Source organism: Rhinopithecus roxellana, chromosome 20 (genome assembly GCF_007565055.1).
Source record: "Rhinopithecus roxellana isolate Shanxi Qingling chromosome 20, ASM756505v1, whole genome shotgun sequence".
Lineage (NCBI taxonomy): Eukaryota > Metazoa > Chordata > Mammalia > Primates > Cercopithecidae > Rhinopithecus > Rhinopithecus roxellana.
This window is the reverse complement of record NC_044568.1, coordinates 386,248-406,255: the sequence shown is the minus strand read 5'-3', so window position 1 is coordinate 406,255 and position 20,008 is coordinate 386,248. Positions and strand designations below refer to the sequence as shown.

Genomic DNA, 20,008 nt, shown 5'->3' with positions numbered 1-20,008 from the left:
AGACTTGAGCATCAGGCAAAGCTGGGTTCTGAATTGTAGCTTCACTTGGTAACAGGCATGTGGCGTTGGCTAAGCCATCTAACTTCTCTGAACCTAAGATTTCCTCTAGTGGCCAAAGCAGGGGTCACAGGAGGGATGTGGTGCAGTGTTGACTACATAATGCACGTAACATTCTTCACACTAAGACATAAGAAAGGAGCTGATGTCACAGGACCTGAATGCAGAGTGTTTAGAGCAAGTACGTGGTGGAAGAGCACCCAAAGGTGATGTCCACTCTTCCCTCCAGGGCTGGAGGCCCTGGCACATAGCAAGAGGTCAAAACATCCTGCTAGGTGGTCTTTTTTATTTATTTATTTATTTATTTATTTATTTATTTATTTATTTATTTTTTTCAAGTTACTATCAGACAATGTTTATTATTTCACACAAAAGTTAGACCAAGGCCACAGTGCCGTTAAAACACCTCCCTCCCCACCCACGCATGGCTCAAAAACCACCCCAACCCTGCTATAAAAACAACAGAACACAACAAAAATACTGCATTTGAGGCTGAGCCAGGAACAGAGTGGCTCCAACAAAAATAAGACAAAAACACAAGACACAACATCTTTTCAGTTTTATGTAAAAATTGCCATGGCCCACGGGGAAAGTGGTCATGGCCGTGTCAACAAGGATACTTCAAACTCAGGACTTCTGGAGGTTTGAGATAGCTGCCACATCTAGGGTGTCTTCTAGGCTCTGCTGCAGGAACTGAGGATGCTGAAGGGCAGGGCTGGATCCTTTGGCCCACTCTGAAGTTTAGGCCGTTGGCTGGATGTGCTTTTCATTGGGGAAGATGTCATAGGCTCCTTCCTCCTTTCAAGAGAGAGGGACACAGTGAGAGGGATGGAGGCCCTGAAAGCCTCCAGTGCCCACGATAAGGAAGCCAGCTAAGAGATTTCCCTCTCTAGAAAGAAGGCCTTCCACTGGACAAAGTTCATGGCCCTGGGAGCCAGCATGCCTGCATTCACATGGCATAAAGCCCTACGGCAACTGTCGCCACCAGAAAGCTGAGCGTAAGGACCCATCGGAGAAGCGGAGCCTGGGAGCGGGCGTTGAGTGGGGGCTTCCCTCTGGGAGTCTCCACGGGGGCAGAGTCTTGCCCTTTGTTGCTGGCCCGCTGGCGAAGCCCTGGTGCCTGTGAGGGGCTCTGGTCCTTGGTGTCATGTGTCAGCAGCTCCTGCAACTCCTCAAAGAGCTGGATGTTGAGCAGGAACGCGGTCTTGGCCTCTTCTATCACCCTCTGCCTGACCACGGGAGTCATCTCCAGGGAGTTCATGCGGGAGCGGTAGAGCTGCTTGAACTTGGTGGCACTGACAATGTTGGGGAAGGTGAAGAAGGCCAGGCCCTCGCCAGAGCTGGGCAGGTCCAGGGCTTTCTGAGCAATCTTCTTGAGCATCTGGCCCCCAGACAGGTCACCCAGGTAGCGGGTGTAGGCATGGGCCACCAGCAGCTCAGGCTCTGTGCGCCCCACCTCGTGGAGCCGCTTCACATAGCGCTGCATTGCTGGTGTGTACGGGATGACTTCCTGCCAGCGGGGCCCGTACCAGAAGGCCAGGTCCTGCTCCAGGGCGGCCTTGCGGTGCAGCTCTTCTGGGAAGTAGACAGGGGTGAAGACTGGGCTCTCCTTGTTGCGCTCAATCTCCTCCTCCAGGGCCACATAGATGTGGTGCAGGGAGGCCATCACCAGCTTGAAGCCCTCTCGGGTCACCTGGCCCTTCTGAAAGTTCCTCATGAACTCAGCATTCTCTGCCTGAGTGTGCACCTCCTTGGTGGCCTCCTTCAGGGCCTCTGACAAATCCTGGGGCATGCTGTCGGGTTGCGGACGCTCCATCCGGCCGGTGCTGGGCTCGTTCGTGCTGGCTCCGCGGGGGCGGCGGCTGCTCTGAGCTTTTTTTTTTATTTTTTATTTTTGAGATGGAGTTTCACTCTTGCTGCCCAGGCTGGAGTGCAATGGCGCGATCTTAGCTCACTGCAACCTCCACCTCCCGGGTTCAAGCAATTCTCCTGCCTCAGCCTCCTGAGTAGCTAGAATTACAGGCACGGGCCACCACGCCCGCCTAATTTTGTATTTTTAGAAGACATGGGATTTCTCCATGTTGGTCAAGCTGGTCTCGAACTCCTGACCTCAGGTATCTGCCCGCCTCAGCCTCCCAAGTGTTGGCATTACAGGCATGATCCACCACACCCAGCCTAGAAGTACCAGATAGCAGATTCTCTAGGTGGGCATCAGCCAACGTATAGCAAGTGACACAATCCCTGCTCCCCCTCCCCCATGTAGGAGTCAGATCCCTAAGCATCCAGCAGTGTTGTTTCAGGATTATGAGGTACTGGGAAAAAGTGAAGAGCTGACCCCTTCCCCCTGCCAGGAAGAAGGAAGACCAGCAGGGACAAACTCCATCATTCTTCCTATACCAAGGATTCTGTTTTAGTCTCCGCCTTTTTTTTTTTTTTGAGACAGAATCTCGTCTGCCACCCAGGCTGGAGTGCAGTGGCACAACCTCGGCTCACTGCAGCCTCTGCCTCCGGGGTTCAAGCGATTCTTGTGTCTCAGCCTCCCAAGTAGCTGGGACTACAGGCACCTGACACCACATCTGGCTAATTTTTATATTTTCCAGCAGAGGCGGGGTTTCACCATGTTGGCCAGTCTGGTCTCAAACTCCTGACCTCAGGTGATCCATCTGCCTCGGCCTCCCAAAGTGGTAGGATTACAGGTGTGGGTCACTGTGTCCGGCTGATATCTGTATTTTTTGTAGACATGGGGCTCTTGCTATGTTGCCCAGGCTGGTCTCAAACTCCTGGGCTCAAGGGATCCTCCCGCCTTGGTGTCCAAAGTGCTGGGATTACAGGTGTAAGCCACTGAGCCTGGCCCTTTTTTTGTAACAGATTTTCTTCCTCCCGATTCCTGGGTCTTTATAGCTTGGGGCTAAACCTGTAGCTCCAATCTCAGTGTTTTCTAAAACATGTCCTCGAAGGCTAAATGGCCAGGTGGGGTTGCCCATGGCACTAGTCGGGAGGTGTGAGTACAGAGACGCAGCTTCTCTTCCAACATGTGGAGGCCAGGGCCGACCAAGGAGCAGACCATGCTACTTTAACAGGAGTGTGGCTCACTGGCACGCCAGTCATTTTCACCATTTTGCAGAGTAAATGTCAACTGTTTCAGCAGAGAATACAGTTGAATATACTTAAAGCCAAGTAAGACCACAACTGGCAAAGAAATGGCTCTGGGCCCAATTCCAAATGTTGGTTAATCCCCAGTGTGGATTAGGCGCATGAAGAATTGGAAGGAAAAAGAGACGCAATTAATTATCAAACTTTAATCAATAGACTAATCTTACAGGATAAACAATAAGACAGCTAGTCAAGGTTACACTTTAAAAAAAAATCCAGCAGCGCAAATCTAATAGACTAAATACGTTCATCTCCTCCCAAACAGGCATTTGATTTAAAAACAGAAACGAGAACAGAGCGTACACCACAAGGAAACATGGTACTTACAAATATTGTCAAATAATTCTGTAGAACTCTTTAAGGAAGAAAAAAAAAAGGTTCTTAGAAATTGAGAAAGCAGTAGAACCACCCAGCCTGGCAGGTCAATCTACCAGATGTTCTGCACGTGAGAGGGCTCCCAACCACCTGTAACTTCAGAAAGGCTGCCAGGCACTATGATGAAGGAAACGGGTGCCGATCCTAACTGGAGATGACTTTATCACAAAGCCTTAAGACAAAGGGACCATCCTTTTCCAAGCCAACAGGCGTGAACAGAGGCAAGGAGCAAGAGGCAAGGGTTCCCTCAGCAGATGGGTGGAAAGCAAGCCTGCCCTTGCACGGCCCTTGGCACACTCAATCTACCCCCTTTCCCTTCTCTGCCCCTGGCAAAGAAAGGTTGGGCAAGTGCAAGAGCCCAGAACGGCTCCTCCAGGCACATGGTTAAAGTAAGAGTAAGAGGAAAACGAGCCCCTTTGGGGTGAAATATGGCAACTTTTCTGAGACATGGCAATGAGGCAGAGTTAATCTCTTTGGCCCTCATTAGCTAAAGCAGCAACTAAGGAGCCTACTCAGGGCCTCACGTGGGCCCCTTCTATGCCCACAAGAAAGTGCATCCTTAGCTCAGTTCAACATTTAAAAAGAGCTAACGCTACTTGCAAAAGGCCCATCATGGATTCAAACACTTAATACCAAAGAGGTCCAGCAACTCGCAAGTCTGTCTGCATTCTGTGACCTGAAGCAGAGCTGAGGGGGCCCTGGCTCACAGGGTCATGTTCTTCTGCCAAGGCGCCTCCGGGAGCGAAAGAAAAGCATGATGACGTCTGTGAGCCAGAACCTGCAGGAGGACCACCGGTATAGATTCTAGAAGACAAAGAAGCCCTCAGGAGGCTCTGAGAGGTGTTTAGTGTGTAAGAGATGGCCACCCCCTCCATCTCTGGCTTCGAGTCAATGCTCTTACGGCCACTCTCCGGAAACCAGCTCTTCCTTTATCCACCTGCACGCCCCTGCCACAGTGAGGGAAAGATCTGATCCCTCTGACAGTGAGGAAATTGTATACAAATTATCCTGAGGGAAAAAAAAAACCACTGTGACGCTACCTAAGAGAAAGAGTATTTCAATTTGCTTACACAGATTTAGTCAGTACACTCCAGACTGTAAGAAATGTATGAAGAGACTGCTCACGGAACTCAATGACTAAACAGTGAATACTACTGTGACCCAGACACGATCGAAAACACTTCTCCCAGTGGCTTCTGGTGCTATGTCTGCTCTCCCGAGAGCTTCCAGCAAGGTCTTCCATGCAGACAGGGTGAGGAGCCACAGAGCTCAAGATTGCTGAAGCTGATTTAGTAAGCTCTGTAAAGCAATACTCAAACAGCTCCATACGAAAAGGTGTCATTTACATTATTATTTATATATAGTATCTCGAAGTAAGGAAAAAAGCACCATTTTACTGAAAATAAAAATGCTCACGCAGGCTTTGGTCCTCCTGAAATGACACCAGCCTGAGTGAGAAGCAGTTGGCCCTTGGGCAGCAGGGAGATGATGGAAACGCTTGCTGTCACTGGCAAGAGGGGAGGCCAAGTGGCCTGGCGAGCCACAAGAATGGGGCAATAAGGGGAGCAAGTGGAGAGGCCTCGAAGAGCAGCCAGGCCAGCCTGGGGATGGAGCCGTCTGCTCTGAGAGATCAAAAGTAGGTGTGCGGCACTGTCAGGACAAGTCTCTAGGACTGGGGCATTGGCAAACAAAAGGGGCAGTGTCTGACCCGAGATGATGGTCTACTTAATGCATCTCATTTCCCCCAAAACCTGTCACCTGCAGACAGAGGCTTGGACAAGTAGCTCAGATGCACTCTTTTCCTCAGGAACTGCAGGCCGACAAGGACAGAAAAGCTGCAATGACTGCTCCTTTCTCAAGGGATGAAAAACAGGCTGTTTCTTGGATGCTGCACTTCACAAATGTACTAATTGCCTCCAAAAAAGCAAAGAGTAGATTTTCCTGCCTAGATGCATCACTTGGCACTGAACACACCACAGAAAGCAAGAGTCTATGTGGGCTGGATTCCTGAACTACAGCTTAGAAGGGAAGGGCGCACAATATCATCATTAACTGGCTCACAAGAAATAGCCATCTTGGGCGAACACATGCTAATACATTTCACAGAATGAGGGATGACAGCCCAGAATCCAAAATGTGACGTTTGGAACATTTCTCGCCAAACCTTACTATGAGAGCCTGCAACCAGTGAGAGGAGAACTGCAAAGACGGCAGCAGAGAAACAGCAAACAGCACAAAGGAGATCATTTACCAAGAGACTTTCCCTCCTTTCAGAGGCAACCAAGCCAGAAGGAGATGACAGAAGTTCACGTGTACAAAGAACAGAAGGACAGAAGGGCTAAAACCAGAAGAGGGTGAGCTAATCATGAAAGCAATTTATCCCATTTTTGTTGTTCAATAACATTGGCCAACCTGCTAGGGTCAGATGTCTTCTTGAGAAAGGCAGCATCTCTGAACCTGGGATAAAGGACACTTGAACTGAATGCATGAGCAGAAGGACCCAATGGAGAAGCATAATTGAAATCATCCTTGGACTGCTTAAGAATTTCTTGAAAACTTCCAAAGAAAGAAGTTTACATCTGGATCTGCAGCTATATGGCTGTATAGTCTATCTTCTACCTGGCTCCTCCTGGAAGAGGCCTTTGTCTGCTTGGGAGCTGGGGTTTTTGAGTGGCACAGCCCAGGCACAACCATGACAGGCTGGGCCTCTAGGCCAAGCTCAGAGAGGGGTGCAGACAATCATCCAACCAGCAATGGAACTCCTCAGAGATGGGGCCCAAAGGGCAAGACGTTTAAACAGGAGCCACTGGGAGATACTCTGCTGCTCAACGAACACCACAGCAAGTGTGAGAGCTCCCTGCCCAAGACCGAGCAGCTCTCCCTCTCCCACCGCGCGTTCACAGGCAGCAGCAGCACGGCGGGAGGGAGCCCAGGAAAGGAAGCGTTGATGAGGTACCAAAAGAGGAACTGACATCTTTGGGTTCTTAAAACAAAAACTCAAATCGAGGAAGCGAGAGAATGAAAAAGGGAAAGAATTAAATCTGAATCAATGGACAGAAATATATGGCTTACTAACCCCCCTCCATTTTGCATACAATTTTATACAAAAAAGGAAAAAAAAAACACCCCAACTCATTGCAATGCAGTCCAAATGTTTGCAACCAAAGATGTATGAAAATATTTCAATTGAAACCACTTTTTTTTTTAAAAAAACAAAGCTTTTGATCATTCCCTTGTCAACATAATTGGCAGATCTACTCTCAAACACACTTAAGAGTATTCCACACAACATGTTCGGAATTCAGATTTATTGATTTCCATCGTATTGAGTTTAAAAATGGTATGAAGCTGACTACAAGAAAGGGAACTGGTCATTTTAAGTTAAAATTAAGCTAATGGTGAAAGTACATCACCTCTGGCTTCAGTCACCACATCACCTCAGACTGAATATAGATTTTTTGTGAACAAAGTTCCAGAACTCTGAAATCCAGGGATGCTGCAGGCCTCTCCCGGCAATGTCCTTCACTTTGGGTCAGTCTCCTGGGCCAGAGGTGAAAGTGCTTTCAAAAATACTGCCATTTCCCCAGCACAGTGTCTTTGATTGCATCCACATATTGAGTTGGAACCCAGTACACCCAGTAGTAAGAGGCTTCCGTGGGGCCCAACTGAAACGCCTGAAAGGGAAAAAGGAAAACCAAGCGGTACTTCAGAGGTCGGGAGACCAATCAGGCAGGACAAACATGGGGGAGGGTTGGGATATGAGTTAATTAAAAAGGGAAGAAAAACCAAACAAAACTTTGCATGTGGGGAGCGTTCTCCCAACCAAAAACAAAAACAGGCAGGGTGAGGGTTAAGCTGAGCCAACCCTAAAGCAGTGGTTCTCAAACCTAAGTGGTCATCAGAGCCATCCAGAGGGCTTGTTGGAACACTGATCAGCAGGCTCCACCCCTGTGAAGTTTCTAATTTGGGGAGGTCTGGGGTGGGGCCTGAGAAACTACCAAGCTCCCAGGTGATGCAACACTACTGATCCAGGGACCACAGTTTGAGAAACACTGCCCTAGAAAACCTGTCACACATGCTCAAGAAAACAGGTATGAATGTTCATTGCAGCACTGTCTGAAACCACAAAAACCTGGGAACAACCTACATATCCATCAGTAAGGGAATGTAGAATTCAAAGTGACAAGGCTTAATCACACCAATACTGGAGTTCTTTTTAAAGAGGTATCAACTGGGTCCACATGGATCTACAGTTAATACTGACAGATTCTTAAACGCTGAACCAAAGAAAAGCAAGTTGTACCACAATACATGATACCATTTACGAAAACTGGAAGCAGAAAACAATACTCCATCTTGTTCGTGGATACACGTGTAAATAAAAGAATGGATAGATGGGAAGGACGCACGTGACACACGACGATGGTAGTGGGGGGAGGGGAAGACAGTGGGGCCATCATTGATGTGAATAAACTTTATTTCTTTTATTTAAAAAAAATTTAAAGCAAATTACAAAATATTTATAATTGCCACTTCTCAGTGACGGATATATGGGCTTGTGACAGTTATTCTCTTTCTTTTCTGTATTTTATTTGTATTTTTTCTGAGCTGGAGTCTCGCTCTGTTGCCCAGGCTGGAGTGCAGCGGTGCAATCTCAGCTCACTGCAACCTCAGCCTCCCACGTTCAAGCGATTCTCCTCCCTTAGCCTCCCAAGTAGCTGGGATTACAGGTTCGCGCCACCATGCCCGGCTAATTTTTCTATTTTCAGTAGAGACAGGGTTTTACCATATTGGCCAGGCTAGTCTTGAACTCCTGACCTCAAGTGATTCACCTGCCTCAGCCTCCCAAAGTGCTGGGATTACAGGTGTGAGCCACTGCGCCCAGCCTCTTTTCTGTATTTTAAAAACATTTCTCTAAAAATGAAAAAGCACAGCCAGTTTTCCAACTGTGAATGATGACACGTCAATTTAGTTAAAGAAATGGCATCTGCACAAAGAGATAACTAAGTACTTTCATTAGGACAAAGGTAAAGGTGTTTGGAAAAGAGAAGGGGGCTATTAGAGCTATCCTCTGCCGGAAATAACTCGAGAGAAATGAACTTTTCAATGAAATACTAAGTCATTACCCATCCACACCAATTCCTCCACAGAAGTCCAAAACAGTCCACTCAACTTCTTTGTACTTCCTACCACCAGGCTGCTTGAAAACTCAGGCTACAAACCCTACAGGGTGCGACTGGTAACACAAATTATTCAAAAAGGAGTAATGGGGCCCAGTTAAAAATATTCAACTCCAACTTTCTTTTTCTTTCTTTTTTTTCTTTCTTCCTTTCTTTGTGCCTGGCCCAACTGTTAAAACAGAAAAAAATAATTGACCAGGCCAAACCAATCTGTTTGCAATCTTTGTAATAAAGACTACAGACAGAGGGCTGGGCACAGTGGCTCACGCCTGTAACCCCAGCACTTTGGGAGGCTGTGGCGGGCAGATCACGAGGTCAAGAGATTGAGACCATCTTGGCCAACATGGTGAAACCCCGTCTCTACTAAAAATACAAAAATTAGCTGGGCGTGATGGCGTGCGCCTACAGTCCCAGCTACTCGGGAGGCTGAGGCAGGAGAATCGCTTGAGCCTGGGAGGCAGAGGATGCAGTGAGCCGAGATAGCGCTACTGCACTCCAGCCTGGTGACAGAGCGAGGTTCTGTCTCAAAAAAAAAAAAAAGACCACAGAAAGAGTAGGGTGGAAGGGCTGCCGGGGGCCTGAGAGAAGCCCCAGTGACATCATCATCACTTCCAGAAGACAAAACCCCAGGAGCCCCACAGCCTAGGGACTGCACTCCCAGCTGTGGCCTTGCTACAGCAGCACTGGGCAGGATGCCGACAGGGCTGCCTCCCTTGCCCACCATACTTTAAGCCCCTTTGATTTTTTTTCTATAGCAAGAGGATCTTCCAACACCTCTCTCTGCCTGGGACTTGGTACCCCAATCCACAGGCCAAACCACTAGTTCCTTCTTCCTGGGATGGGGCGGATGTGGCTTCATGACTATGGAATGGACACTGAAAGGCCTGCCTCCTTGGATGAACAATGGCAGGAGGCCCCACCCTCACACTACAGCTGCTCAGGCCAGGACCCTGATGGGCAACTGCAGAATCAACTTCGTTGACAATGTGGCCCCTCCAAACAGCGCTGGGAAAATTTTGGAAACTTTGCCCAAGCTGCTCATTTTACGGGAGGAATGAATTTTTTGCTTTGTTCTGCAGAATTGCGGAACACCTCCAAACATTCTGTCTTCCTGCAGGAAGCCTGCTCTCTGCAGAGTGGCCTCTATGCAGAACAGATGCTCCACAGAGCCTGTCCTCCCCACGAGGCCCTCAGCCACTGGGCCTGGCAAGAGCGGCATCATTATTACAGAAAAGAGGCTGCCTGGTGCCCTCACCAACACCAAGGCTGGGGCAAGTCTTGTTTTATATGCAAGATAAAACTTATAATGAAAATCAACAAGCCATTCCTCCTCTTTATATTTGTTTTCCTGATCTAGAAACAACACATGACAAGAGGGAGGCAAAAGAGACTTTTCTAAAAGAGGTAAGAGAAAACATACCCCCTTTAAACCGATGGAAGGTGTGTGTTGGGGGATACAAAATAAACAGAACTAGGAATAGAGGCCATGGATTAAGTTCTAAGTAGATGAAGAAAACATGAGGGTCTTAAAAAAGTACGTCTTCTGGAGACTGAGTTTGCTTCCATTAAACAAGCTCAGTTAAAACTGTTTCCTGCCAGGTAAAGCAGGAGTCTAGTGAGAGGCTGGACTCAACCAGTGCTACTTACCATCATGTGGTAGTCTTCATGTCCTTCGATAGGTTCACTGACCACATTTTTTATGGAGCCCATGGGCAATTTCTCAGTCCGCTCTAAGTTGAGAGGGATTACAGTGATTATTCAAAGGCCCTCCTGTTCTAACTCCTCTGACTCAGCAGTCCCATCATCAGGGCTGGTGGCTGTGGGATCTACGGTAAACTTAAGTGACTGGCACCATGCACTCTGGGGACAACACGAAAGGGTCTTCTGACCAGTGCACATAAGGCCTTGTGTGGGAGCTGGGAACTCCGCAGGAGCAAGTGGGAAACTGGGTTTGGTAATGGTATAGTAAAGGTCTCTGAGGGCAGAGATGTATCTTCCCTGGGATTACTTTTTAAAATCTGATGGTTAATAAATATCCAAGAAAGGCCGGGCGCAGTGGCTCACACCTGTAATCCTAACATTTTGGGAGTTAGGATTTGGCCAAGGCAGGTGGATCACCTGAGATCAGGAGTTCGAGACCAGCCTGGCCAAAATGGTGAAACCCCATCTCTACTAAAAATACAAAAAATTAGCCAGGCTTGGGGACAGGCGCCTATAATCCCAGCTACTTGGGAGGCTGAGGCAGGAGAATCGCTTGAACCCGGGGGGCGGAGGTTGCAGTGAGCCGAGATGGTGCCACTTCACCCTGGGCCAAAGAGCGAAACTCCGTCTCAACAAAAAAATAATAATAAATAAATAAATAAATACCCAAGAAATTCCTTTGTAACCTTATGCAAGCCCAGCATTGGCTAAAGTCTTGGGCAGTAGGGAGAGTCAAAAGGCCTACAAAGAAAGAGGAAACACATTCCCCTGTGGCTCTCACAAGGGCAGGGGACTGCCTGGGTTTTAGGGCTAGATTCTATACCACGACCCGGCTTCCTTCTCCCGCCTCCCTCCTCAAGTCCTCCCCACTCCATATTCACACACTTTTATGAAGTTCTCTTAAAACATTTATAACCTCTTTTGATCAACTCTTGAGATACCACTGGTCACATGGGGTCAGAAGACATTGAGGCGAGTTTAAGAGGATGGCAGGTAAGAGAGGGGGGCAGCAACAGATGCCTGGAGTGAGATGACACTGCCGGGAGTGAGCCAAGTGAAGCGGAACTGGGTGAGGTCAGGGGGAGGCGTGGTGCACCTGCACAACAGGACACAGCCACCCCAGAGCAGCAGACACCTCAGGGACCGGGGCGCGGGGGGAGGCGGGTGGGGAGGCTCAGCAAACAGCTAAACCAAGTGGAAAAAAACTTGCAGCCTTTGCAGAAAGAAAAATCTGGAAAGGTAGAGTCTAAAAATAGGTAAGGTGGCCAAACAGACTAGGAATTTAGAGATCAGGGTTCTGGTCTAGCTGGGGACTTAAGACATTTTACTTCAGTTCTGTGGGCCTCAGTCTCTGAAAACTGGGGGCTGGGGAGAAGGAACCTGAAGATGTTCATTTAGGTTTGGACTTCTAGTGGCTCTACAACAGTGGGCCCTAAAGCAGGACCTAGGCAGCAGTTGTCTTTAAGATGGAAGCTTTTAAAACACCTTTCATACTGAAATGTCTGGAGATTTCACAAAAATATACAACTGATTTCTGGCTTCTCTTGAAAACTCCAAAAATTGGGCAATTCTGGACACACACTCCTGATCACTACATCAGACCTTCAGCCAGATTCAACTTTCCTACAAGCAGGGTACATGCTCTCCCCCAGCGGCTTCCGGTTTCCTGCCTGGAGCTTGTTCTCATTCTTTTGAGGCTATTAGCACTGCCTCCTCCTACACAAGCTAGCAAAGTTTAGTTAAGAGTAGCAGCCCTTAAGGGTCACTTACTCAGCAAAACGCCCCATGGAGAGGCCAACTTGCTGCTGGGATGGTCATTCCATAGCCGCTTCTTCTTGCCAGCAGAAAGACGAAGCCAGTGGCTAGTAGCCAACTCCCAGAACAAGCTGTCCTCTTATGAGTGCTTATGACACTAAGGTGACAGGACTCCTGGGCAAGTGGGAAGAGTGCTTGCCCCTTGGGCTCCAGAGGTACAGTGCTATGGGTGGGAATGAAAATCTTAGCCTTGTTCAACCCTAGAAAACATGAGTAGTTCAAGGCCACACTCATTGACAAGGCTGGTGAGTAAGGAGGCTTTCAAGGGCTCAGAAGCCCCAACATATTGAGCTTCTTCTAGCATTCTGCCTTTAGGCCAAAGCAGGAAGGCAGCTGCTCCTACTAGCAAAAAGAAAACCTCCAATACAGGGTCAGGAAGTTCTTGTTCTATCAGTTCCTACAGTTACGACGTGTTCCCTATACAAACTTCCTGACACAGAAATATTCCCCGAGGAACCAACGAGCCTTACAGACTTAGTTCCTATCCAGACTTCTCTGCCTGCACCTATCCTCATGGCAGGGTCTTTCCAGATCAGCCTTAGCAACTGCCTTCAATGAGGCTGCCCACAAGCAAAAGTAGAGGTCCAGCAAGAGACAGGAAGTCTATGCACTTCGGCAAGTGAATGCGATGGGACAGAACTAAGCAAAATCACCTGCAAAGTCGACAGAGGCTGGGCACCTAACTACTGACAAGGGGAAGATGGACAGCTCTGCAGAAGAGAATGATGTAGCAGAGGGTTCAAAGGCCCTTGCAAAAACTGGCGGGAACCCTCAGATATTCTGCAAAACTTGCTTTGACCATGCAGTTAGAGTTGAATGTGAAATGAAGAAAACAGTGAGTTATCATAAAATTGACAGAAAACTCAAGCATTTTTGGCATTTCAATTTTTGTTCATTTTAACAATCAGTATAGGATGGAACACTGATTTTTGTGTTTTAGATGATTAAAAACTTTCTCTCCCCACCACCCCTGCCCCGATTATTCTCCATAAAACTTGGTTCCATGTTAAGTGGAGTCTCACTAAATGGTCTGTCCCTGAAACCAGTCAACGTCAGATGATGGGACCCCCTATACTTCTCTTTAGCATTTACCTCGAACACTGAATACCTACAGTGCTGGCCAGAAACAGGTGATTTAGGCATGTTCGGTTCCCTCCAGGAATCTAACAGGGGGACAGACAAGTCAGAGAGTAATGAGTGCTCTGGGGATATAAACGAAGCGCTCTATGAACAGAAGCGGCAGCAAGTCATTTGGAGGGTGGGGGGTGAATCAAGGAAGGCTTCATTCGGAGAGAACATTTAAGTAGGGCCTTGGAAGATTTTATTAATAACAAGGAATGAGAAGAAGGCATTCCAGGTAAGGGCACAGCATGAGCAAAGACAAGGAGCTGTGCAAAGCACATGGGAGTTTCACAGAGAGATGCGGCTGAAATACACAGGGGACCACAGGGCAAACGGGCCTGAAGCTGGAACCAAAATTTAAACTAAGGCCCAGTGCTGAGAACACTGAATGCTATGGTTACGCATCTGAATGTGTCCTTAAAGAGCCAAAGGTCCTTCAGCACAGGTACCCAGGATAAAAAGCAGTAGGTAAGATGGACAGGACAGAAGAAAACACAGATGGGGCAGTAAAACAGGGTAACTTGCTTTGAACAGACCAAGTTTAAAGATGCTTGGGAACTTTAACTGGCACAACAGTGTGGCAAAGAAAGGGACAGACAGTTCTGCAGTGTAACTGACAAGACTTTGTAAACATCTGGGGGAAGGAAGAGGGAGGACAGTCAGAGACACTTCCCAGCAAACAGCAAGGCTGATCCAGACACCGTGCACAGGCGAGGGTGGGGCAGGCAGAGGACAACCAGGCGGGGAGGGAGAGGCAGATTCCTAGGCAGCGGTTAGGAAAACTTCACCTACTATAGGGTCAAACTCTGACCTACAGGGGCCAGGCAGGTGATAAATGAACAAAGCTGGCTACTTCTAAGATAAATGGGACCGTGAGGACTGTAGCATGGCCCCCTGGAAACCACCACTCGGCTCTAGTGGATCGATGCCATGTGAGAATGCAGGCCCCAAAGGACCAGATCATTTGATTTTTCAAGAGAAGCCAAAAACAAAAAAAAATTCAGATTAAGTGAAATCTCCCAATTTTTACAGATTGCGTGTCATCCCACAAAACCTTTTTCTGTGGACCAGATTTGGCCTTTGAGCCTTGTGTTTGGGGCCTCTGAATCTGTGTGCAACTGAAGAGCCAATGTTTGGTGGATCGGCCCTGAGATCAGAATCAAAACAATGAGGCAAAAGGGTCCAAACAAAAGGCAAGCGTCTAAAAGCAAATTTAAAAGCCAGAAGCACGCAAAGCACAGTGGAGAGAGAGAGGTTTCAGAAGGAGGGGCGGAATCGTACTCTACAATGTGAGTGCTGCTGGGTGTCAGAGGCAGGCAGTGGGCCAGCAAGGAGGCAAGGAGAACATACCTTTAGTGCCAATCCACAGCTGGTCTTGTTCTAGTTTAAAGGTGAGTCTCACTTTTCCTCCGGACTTATTGTACATGCCGGACAGCGGTACCGTTGGCAGGCGTTCCTGGAGGCATAAGAGCATGGTAAGACATGGTGGGACGGTCTGAAAAAAAGAGAAGGGGGCCAGGCGCAGTGGCTCACACCTGTAATCCCAGCACATTAGGAGGCCAAGGCGGGTGGACCACCTGAGGTCAGGAGTTCAATACTAACCTGGGCAACATGGTAAAACCCCGTCTCTACTAAAAATACAAAAATTAGCCACATGTGGTGGTGCACCCCAGCCTGGGTGACAGAGTAAGACTCTGTCTCAAAAAAAAAAAAAAAGGGAAAAAAGAGAAGGGACAGGATTGGAGGAACTCAAGTCAGACGGTGGGGCTGGCTCATTTTCAGAATGCTCACAAAGAAATCCGCCTTACCTGGGCACCCTTAACAGATGGCATCACATCTTCGGGTTTTCCTTTATCCAATACTTTCCTGTGTTGCTATAAGTTAGAAGAGAGAATGAAATGAAAAAGCTGACTACATTTAGTCGTGTTACGATTCCTCTGAAAGACAGGATGAAGCAAGCCTCAGTGTTTTGGCTCAAAAGCTTTTAATGACAACAGACTATGGATCCTTTGAAACTATAGCACAGTATTGTTCAGCAGAACTTTCTGGGAGGATGAAGATGTTTGTACCTGTGCTAGCCACTACCTACTGCTGTGACTACTACGCACGTGAAATGCGGTTACTATGACTGAGGAACTGAATTGTTAATTTCATTTTAACCAGCCACATGTAGCTAGTTACCATATTACCTATCAAAGTTCTAGCACAAACAGGATTTCCAGATTGCCCTTCTCCCCTCAAAAAAAACCACCACTTAAATGATTAAATTGTCAAGCTAAAGAGGGCAACAAAGGGTGTTGCTCTCCTAGCAGACAAAAAAATGGCACCCACCTTTTTCAACTTGAATTCCCAGAGAACCCTATAAGATGTTGGTCATCTGTCTAACTGCCTACAAGGAGCAGTTCTTCAACAAATGGAGACCCAGCCCATCGCCGAAGTTTTCCCCACTGCCCTACCCTTAACTCCAGCTAAACAGGAACCTGGAAGAGCCACCTTTTGGAAAGAAATACTGATTACTCTATAACCTGACATTAAGAAGCCTCTAAACTCCACCCCTACCAGCCTGCCCCAAGAACCCTGAGGCAGCTCGTTAAGGATTCTAAGTTCAGGGCCTCTTAAACAGCTCTCCTGCCTGGCCCACCTGAGTCTTATTTCTTCTCCATCTGTGGCCTTACAGGCACAGTCACTGCTTGGAAAAGCTGGAACTATGGGACAATGAATGGATAGAAGGTAACAATTTAATCAAATGTAAGTACCAGGCAGCCACAAGCCAGCCCAAATCCTCACTGGCATGGTGGAATCCCTCTGGGAGGAATAAACTCAGCACTGCCAGACTGTTAGTAAAAAGTCACTCCAGACATCAGCCCCAGACCCCTTAATAAGCTGATAAAAAGGCAAGGGACTATATCCCTCTCATTAGGTCATGTGATGCATCATAATTGGCATCAATGAAACACAGCAGCATAGGCTGGAAGTGCAATTCCAGTCACACATTTCAAGTACCTTTTGAACAAGACTTCCTGTACTGTGGAGAACAGTTCTAGGCCTGTTAAGCTACCATTAGTAACTAAAAACCTGTATTTAAGAGGCATGTTATGCTCCAAGGGTGTGACCAGTGGGACCACTCCTATCTGACGCTCACATTTCACTATTTCATACATGTGGCAGAGGCAAACAGGAATACGAGAAGAAACTCAATCGGTTTCAAGACAGTGCGACCCCATATGTGGGGGTGAAGTCTCCAGATCAACATCTTTTAGATAATTAGACAATATAGGTTTATAACCCCTTATCCGAAACCCTAGCATTTTGAATTTTAAGGGTTTTCAAAGTCTTATAAAGATAATATTGCTTTAAAATACATAACAATCTTCTCTGTGGAGTCTGGGGCAGCACCTTGTCACCAAAGAGGAAAATTCACACTAATTCTGGTCCTGTTAAATTTATAAAAACACTTTTCCTTTTTAGAGTTCTTTGGGGTTTTGGAAGCACACGAGTGATTATGGATCTGTAACACAAACTGTGTCTTTCTCTTACTGTTGCTCATACATCTTAGTGTCTATGGTCACTAAACAACGTTGATTCAAGTCGATCTACTCTACTGCGGACACAGTTGAGAAGACCTGTTTTCCTTGGAACGCTAGGAAGAATGATCAGGAGGCTACACAGCGATCAGTAGAATTTGCCAGGTAAAAAGATAACAAGCGATGATTCTTACAACCTGTTCCTTCTATAGTAAAATCATCTCACTTGTCCTTATTCATAAAAGAATGTTAATGGCTATGATGAGCACGAGACAAGGCAGGCTCTCTTGCAGCCAAAAGAACAAAGAATGTAAAGAAATCAATCTCCTATTTCACACATCAGGACAAAAAATAAATAAATAAATCCATCAGTGTAGTTGTCTTCCTACTCAGCTTCATTCAGCTTCCTGAAACGGTCAATTTTAGAGGAACCTCCGAGAGTTGTTGATTTCCATGCCTAACCAGGCTTGTTGACTTGGGAAAAGCCACAAACCAAAAAGCCAAATGTAAGCACTTGTGCAAAATGAGGGCTTACTTCTAGTACTGGTATTTTTCTCTGGCACTAAATAGGAGAGAGAAACCCACGTCTGATTCCTTCCAACACATGGTCTGAAGCCTCCCTTTACCAAGGTCTTATCCTAAAGTAGGTAGACTTGAGACACACTGACCCGCCAGATGAGACAAAGTTGCAAATCTCAGGTAGTTGTCACCTCCACTCTGCGGCACCCAACTGCTGCCATAAATTTCCATCATGGGCCCTGTCCAAAAAGGAGCTTATTCTAGGGAGAATACAACCAGCCAAGGCTCGAGAGGACAAAGCCTCAAATTTCTCAGGACCAAGAAGCACAAGATGGACTCACTTTCTGCCTGCAGAGAGGCTCCTTCTTGTTCTCTTCGGCCTTTGCATCCTGCTGCGCAGCATCTTTGGGTGTGTTTACTGCTAAAACATCATTGATGGTAGAGCCAACCACCATGATCTTGGCCCCACTGGTCACTTTTATTTCTCTCAATGTTTTATCCTCGGGGACGAGTCCCTTATACATGACTTTCTGCATGGCAGGCGGGAGACCTTGGGAAAAGGTAGAAGGTGGACAGTGAAAGGAAGGAAGGAAAGAAAAATGTATGGATACTACACAACTCTTTGGTTAACAGACCAAAAAGCGTATACTGACTCCACCACCTATTAGCTTTCTTGGGAGATTTACAACTTCTGAACCTCAGTTTCTACAACTGTGGAAGACTTATGAGAGTAGGTCCTTCTATACAGAATTGTTTCAAGGATTAAGAGATGAGACCAATGTGGGGCACTTAGTACGGTGCCTAGCATTCAATAATTGTTCAACAAATATTAGCTCTCATTCTTTCCAAGTTGTTCCTCAGTCATCTAAATCATTCAAATATTAAGTGAGAATCCACAAGCATCAGACTTACAAAAGCCGACAGGGACAAAACTCCTGTTCTTAATGGAGTTTACAAGGCTACATGCAGAAAGCTTTAAAAAAAAAAAAAGTTCAAGGTCAGGAGTGGTGGCTCATGCCTGTAATCCCAGCACTTTGGGAGGCCGAGGCGGGCAAATAAAATAAACAAACTAGCCCCGCGGGGTGGGGTGGCGGGCGCCTGTAATCCCAGCCACTCGGGAGGCCGAGGCAGGAGAATCGCTTGAACCTGGGAGGCGGAGGTTGCAGTGAGCCCAGATCGCGCCAGTGCACTCCACCTTGGGCAACAGAGCGAGACTCCGTCTCAAAAAAAACAAAAACAAAAACAAAAAAAAAAAAACAAAAAAGGAAAAAGAAAAAGAAATTTCAGATGGTAAAGCACTATAAACAAGGTAAAATTAAGAAACAGAATCAACTGTGAAGAACCAGCATCAAAGTCAATAGCGGTGTTTCCTCAACTTCACTTAGAAGAATTACCTAAGATATTCGCTAAAAATAAATTCCTGGCTACATACCAGACCCACTGAATCAGAATCTCCTGGGAAAGGGCCCGGAAGCTGTAAAACAAGTGCCTTAGGTGATTTTTAAATTAGAGATGTTAGGGCAACATTAATGAGAAAGTGGGGTCTAAACGTCAGACTTCGGCTTGAATCCCAGTTCTGCAACTTACTAACTCTATAAACTTGAGTCTCCTTCCCCCGCTGAATAATGGGCATCCAAATGTTCTTTGGAAGACTGCTGTGAGGATGGGGGTGCCTCATGCAAGGAAAGCCACCAGGTGCCTAGCACGGTGCAAGGGCCATCAGGAGGCGGGGTGGGGAACACTGGCTGTCAGCGCCGCAGGAATTACCTGTAATCGAGTGGATCTTCTGTTTCAGCTCGGAGCCTGTGCTGTCCAGGGGGAACTTCACGTCATGCTTGGTCTTGTTCCAGATGATCTTCAAGTCCACCAGTTCCCTGCCCGCGCTGCCGCCCGCGTCTTCGCCGTTGCTGACCGAGGCCTGGGCTGCGGGGTCCCCAGGGGGCTGGGCCGGGGCCGGCTGCAGGCTACCTCGTGCGGCGCCGGAGTCCTCGGCCGCCGCCCCCGCCGCGGCTTCAGCCTCCACGCAGTTGAGGGGCCGCGCGGGCGCCTCAGTCGCCACGGTCTCGGCCTCCGTGTCCATGCCAGGTTCCTCCATGCCTGCAAGGGGGTTAGGGGGTGGGCGCTTGCCACGGGCTGGGCTTGGGAACGGATGCTGTCCGGGCGCCGCCGGACCTCCGTTCCCGAGCCACGCTTCTCCCTCCCGGGCCGGGCCGCATCCCCCAGAGGAGGGCCCGCAACCTCGGCCCGGGCCCGGCGCCCGCCACCCCCGCCGCACTCACCATCCGGGGCCCCGGCCGCCGCCATGATGATTGTGTACAACACCCACCGCTCCCGCAGAGGCCGCTGGGAAGAGGCAAGCTGGCTGAGATTGGCCCCCGCAGCAGCCCCTAATCTCTCACAGCCCGGCCGGAAACAGGTGGAGGTTTCTATGGAGACCCGCCTCCTCCGCTTCCCCGGTCCGGCCCCTGCCACGCTTTAGCTTTCCCAAGCCGAAGGGGGCGGGTCCGGGAAATAGCCCTTTCTCTGGGCTCTGCCCCCTGGTGGCGAGTGCGGCCGCAGCCG

General features: G+C 48.1%; 2 protein-coding genes across 4 annotated transcripts; both read right to left on the bottom strand.

Annotated features, from left to right (window-relative positions):
• Nucleotides 1–396: 396 nt before the first annotated feature.
• Nucleotides 397–1,930, bottom strand: LOC115895303 (heme oxygenase 1). Its single transcript, XM_030925603.1, has one exon. It carries the CDS (start codon nucleotides 1,871–1,873, stop codon nucleotides 1,007–1,009), a length of 867 nt encoding a protein of 288 aa, XP_030781463.1. The 5' UTR covers nucleotides 1,874–1,930; the 3' UTR covers nucleotides 397–1,006.
• A 1,411-nt stretch (nucleotides 1,931–3,341) lies between these two features.
• Nucleotides 3,342–19,959, bottom strand: UBFD1 (ubiquitin family domain containing 1). 3 transcript variants are annotated; one of them, XR_004055396.1, is made up of 8 exons: nucleotides 19,726–19,959; nucleotides 19,214–19,543; nucleotides 17,788–17,996; nucleotides 15,212–15,277; nucleotides 14,754–14,859; nucleotides 13,374–13,444; nucleotides 10,413–10,495; nucleotides 3,342–7,259 (listed from the first exon to the last, which is right to left on the bottom strand). XR_004055396.1 is itself a non-coding variant. In XM_010358217.2 (7 exons), exons 1-7 carry the CDS (start codon nucleotides 19,748–19,750, stop codon nucleotides 7,149–7,151), a joined length of 930 nt encoding a protein of 309 aa, XP_010356519.1. In that variant the 5' UTR covers nucleotides 19,751–19,959; the 3' UTR covers nucleotides 3,342–7,148. The 3 variants fall into 3 exon arrangements, 1 of the variants encoding a protein (XP_010356519.1); XR_004055397.1 differs by having other exon boundaries at nucleotides 13,394–13,444; XM_010358217.2 differs by lacking the exon at nucleotides 13,374–13,444.
• Between the last annotated feature and the right edge of the window lie 49 nt (nucleotides 19,960–20,008).

Excerpts from the sequence above, each read along its gene's own strand:
- UBFD1 (XM_010358217.2), bottom strand. The coding sequence starts at position 19,750 with ATGGCGGCGGCCGGGGCCCCGGATG. Across the intron at positions 17,997-19,213 it reads GAAGATCCACTCGATTACAG|GTCTCCCGCCTGCCATGCAG; the intron begins GTAATTCCTGCG and ends CCTTTTCCCAAG. Across the intron at positions 10,496-14,753 it reads GCTGTGGATTGGCACTAAAG|AGCGGACTGAGAAATTGCCC; the intron begins GTATGTTCTCCT and ends CTCTCAACTTAG.
- LOC115895303 (XM_030925603.1), bottom strand. The coding sequence starts at position 1,873 with ATGGAGCGTCCGCAACCCGACAGCATGCCCCAGGATTTGTCAGAGGCC.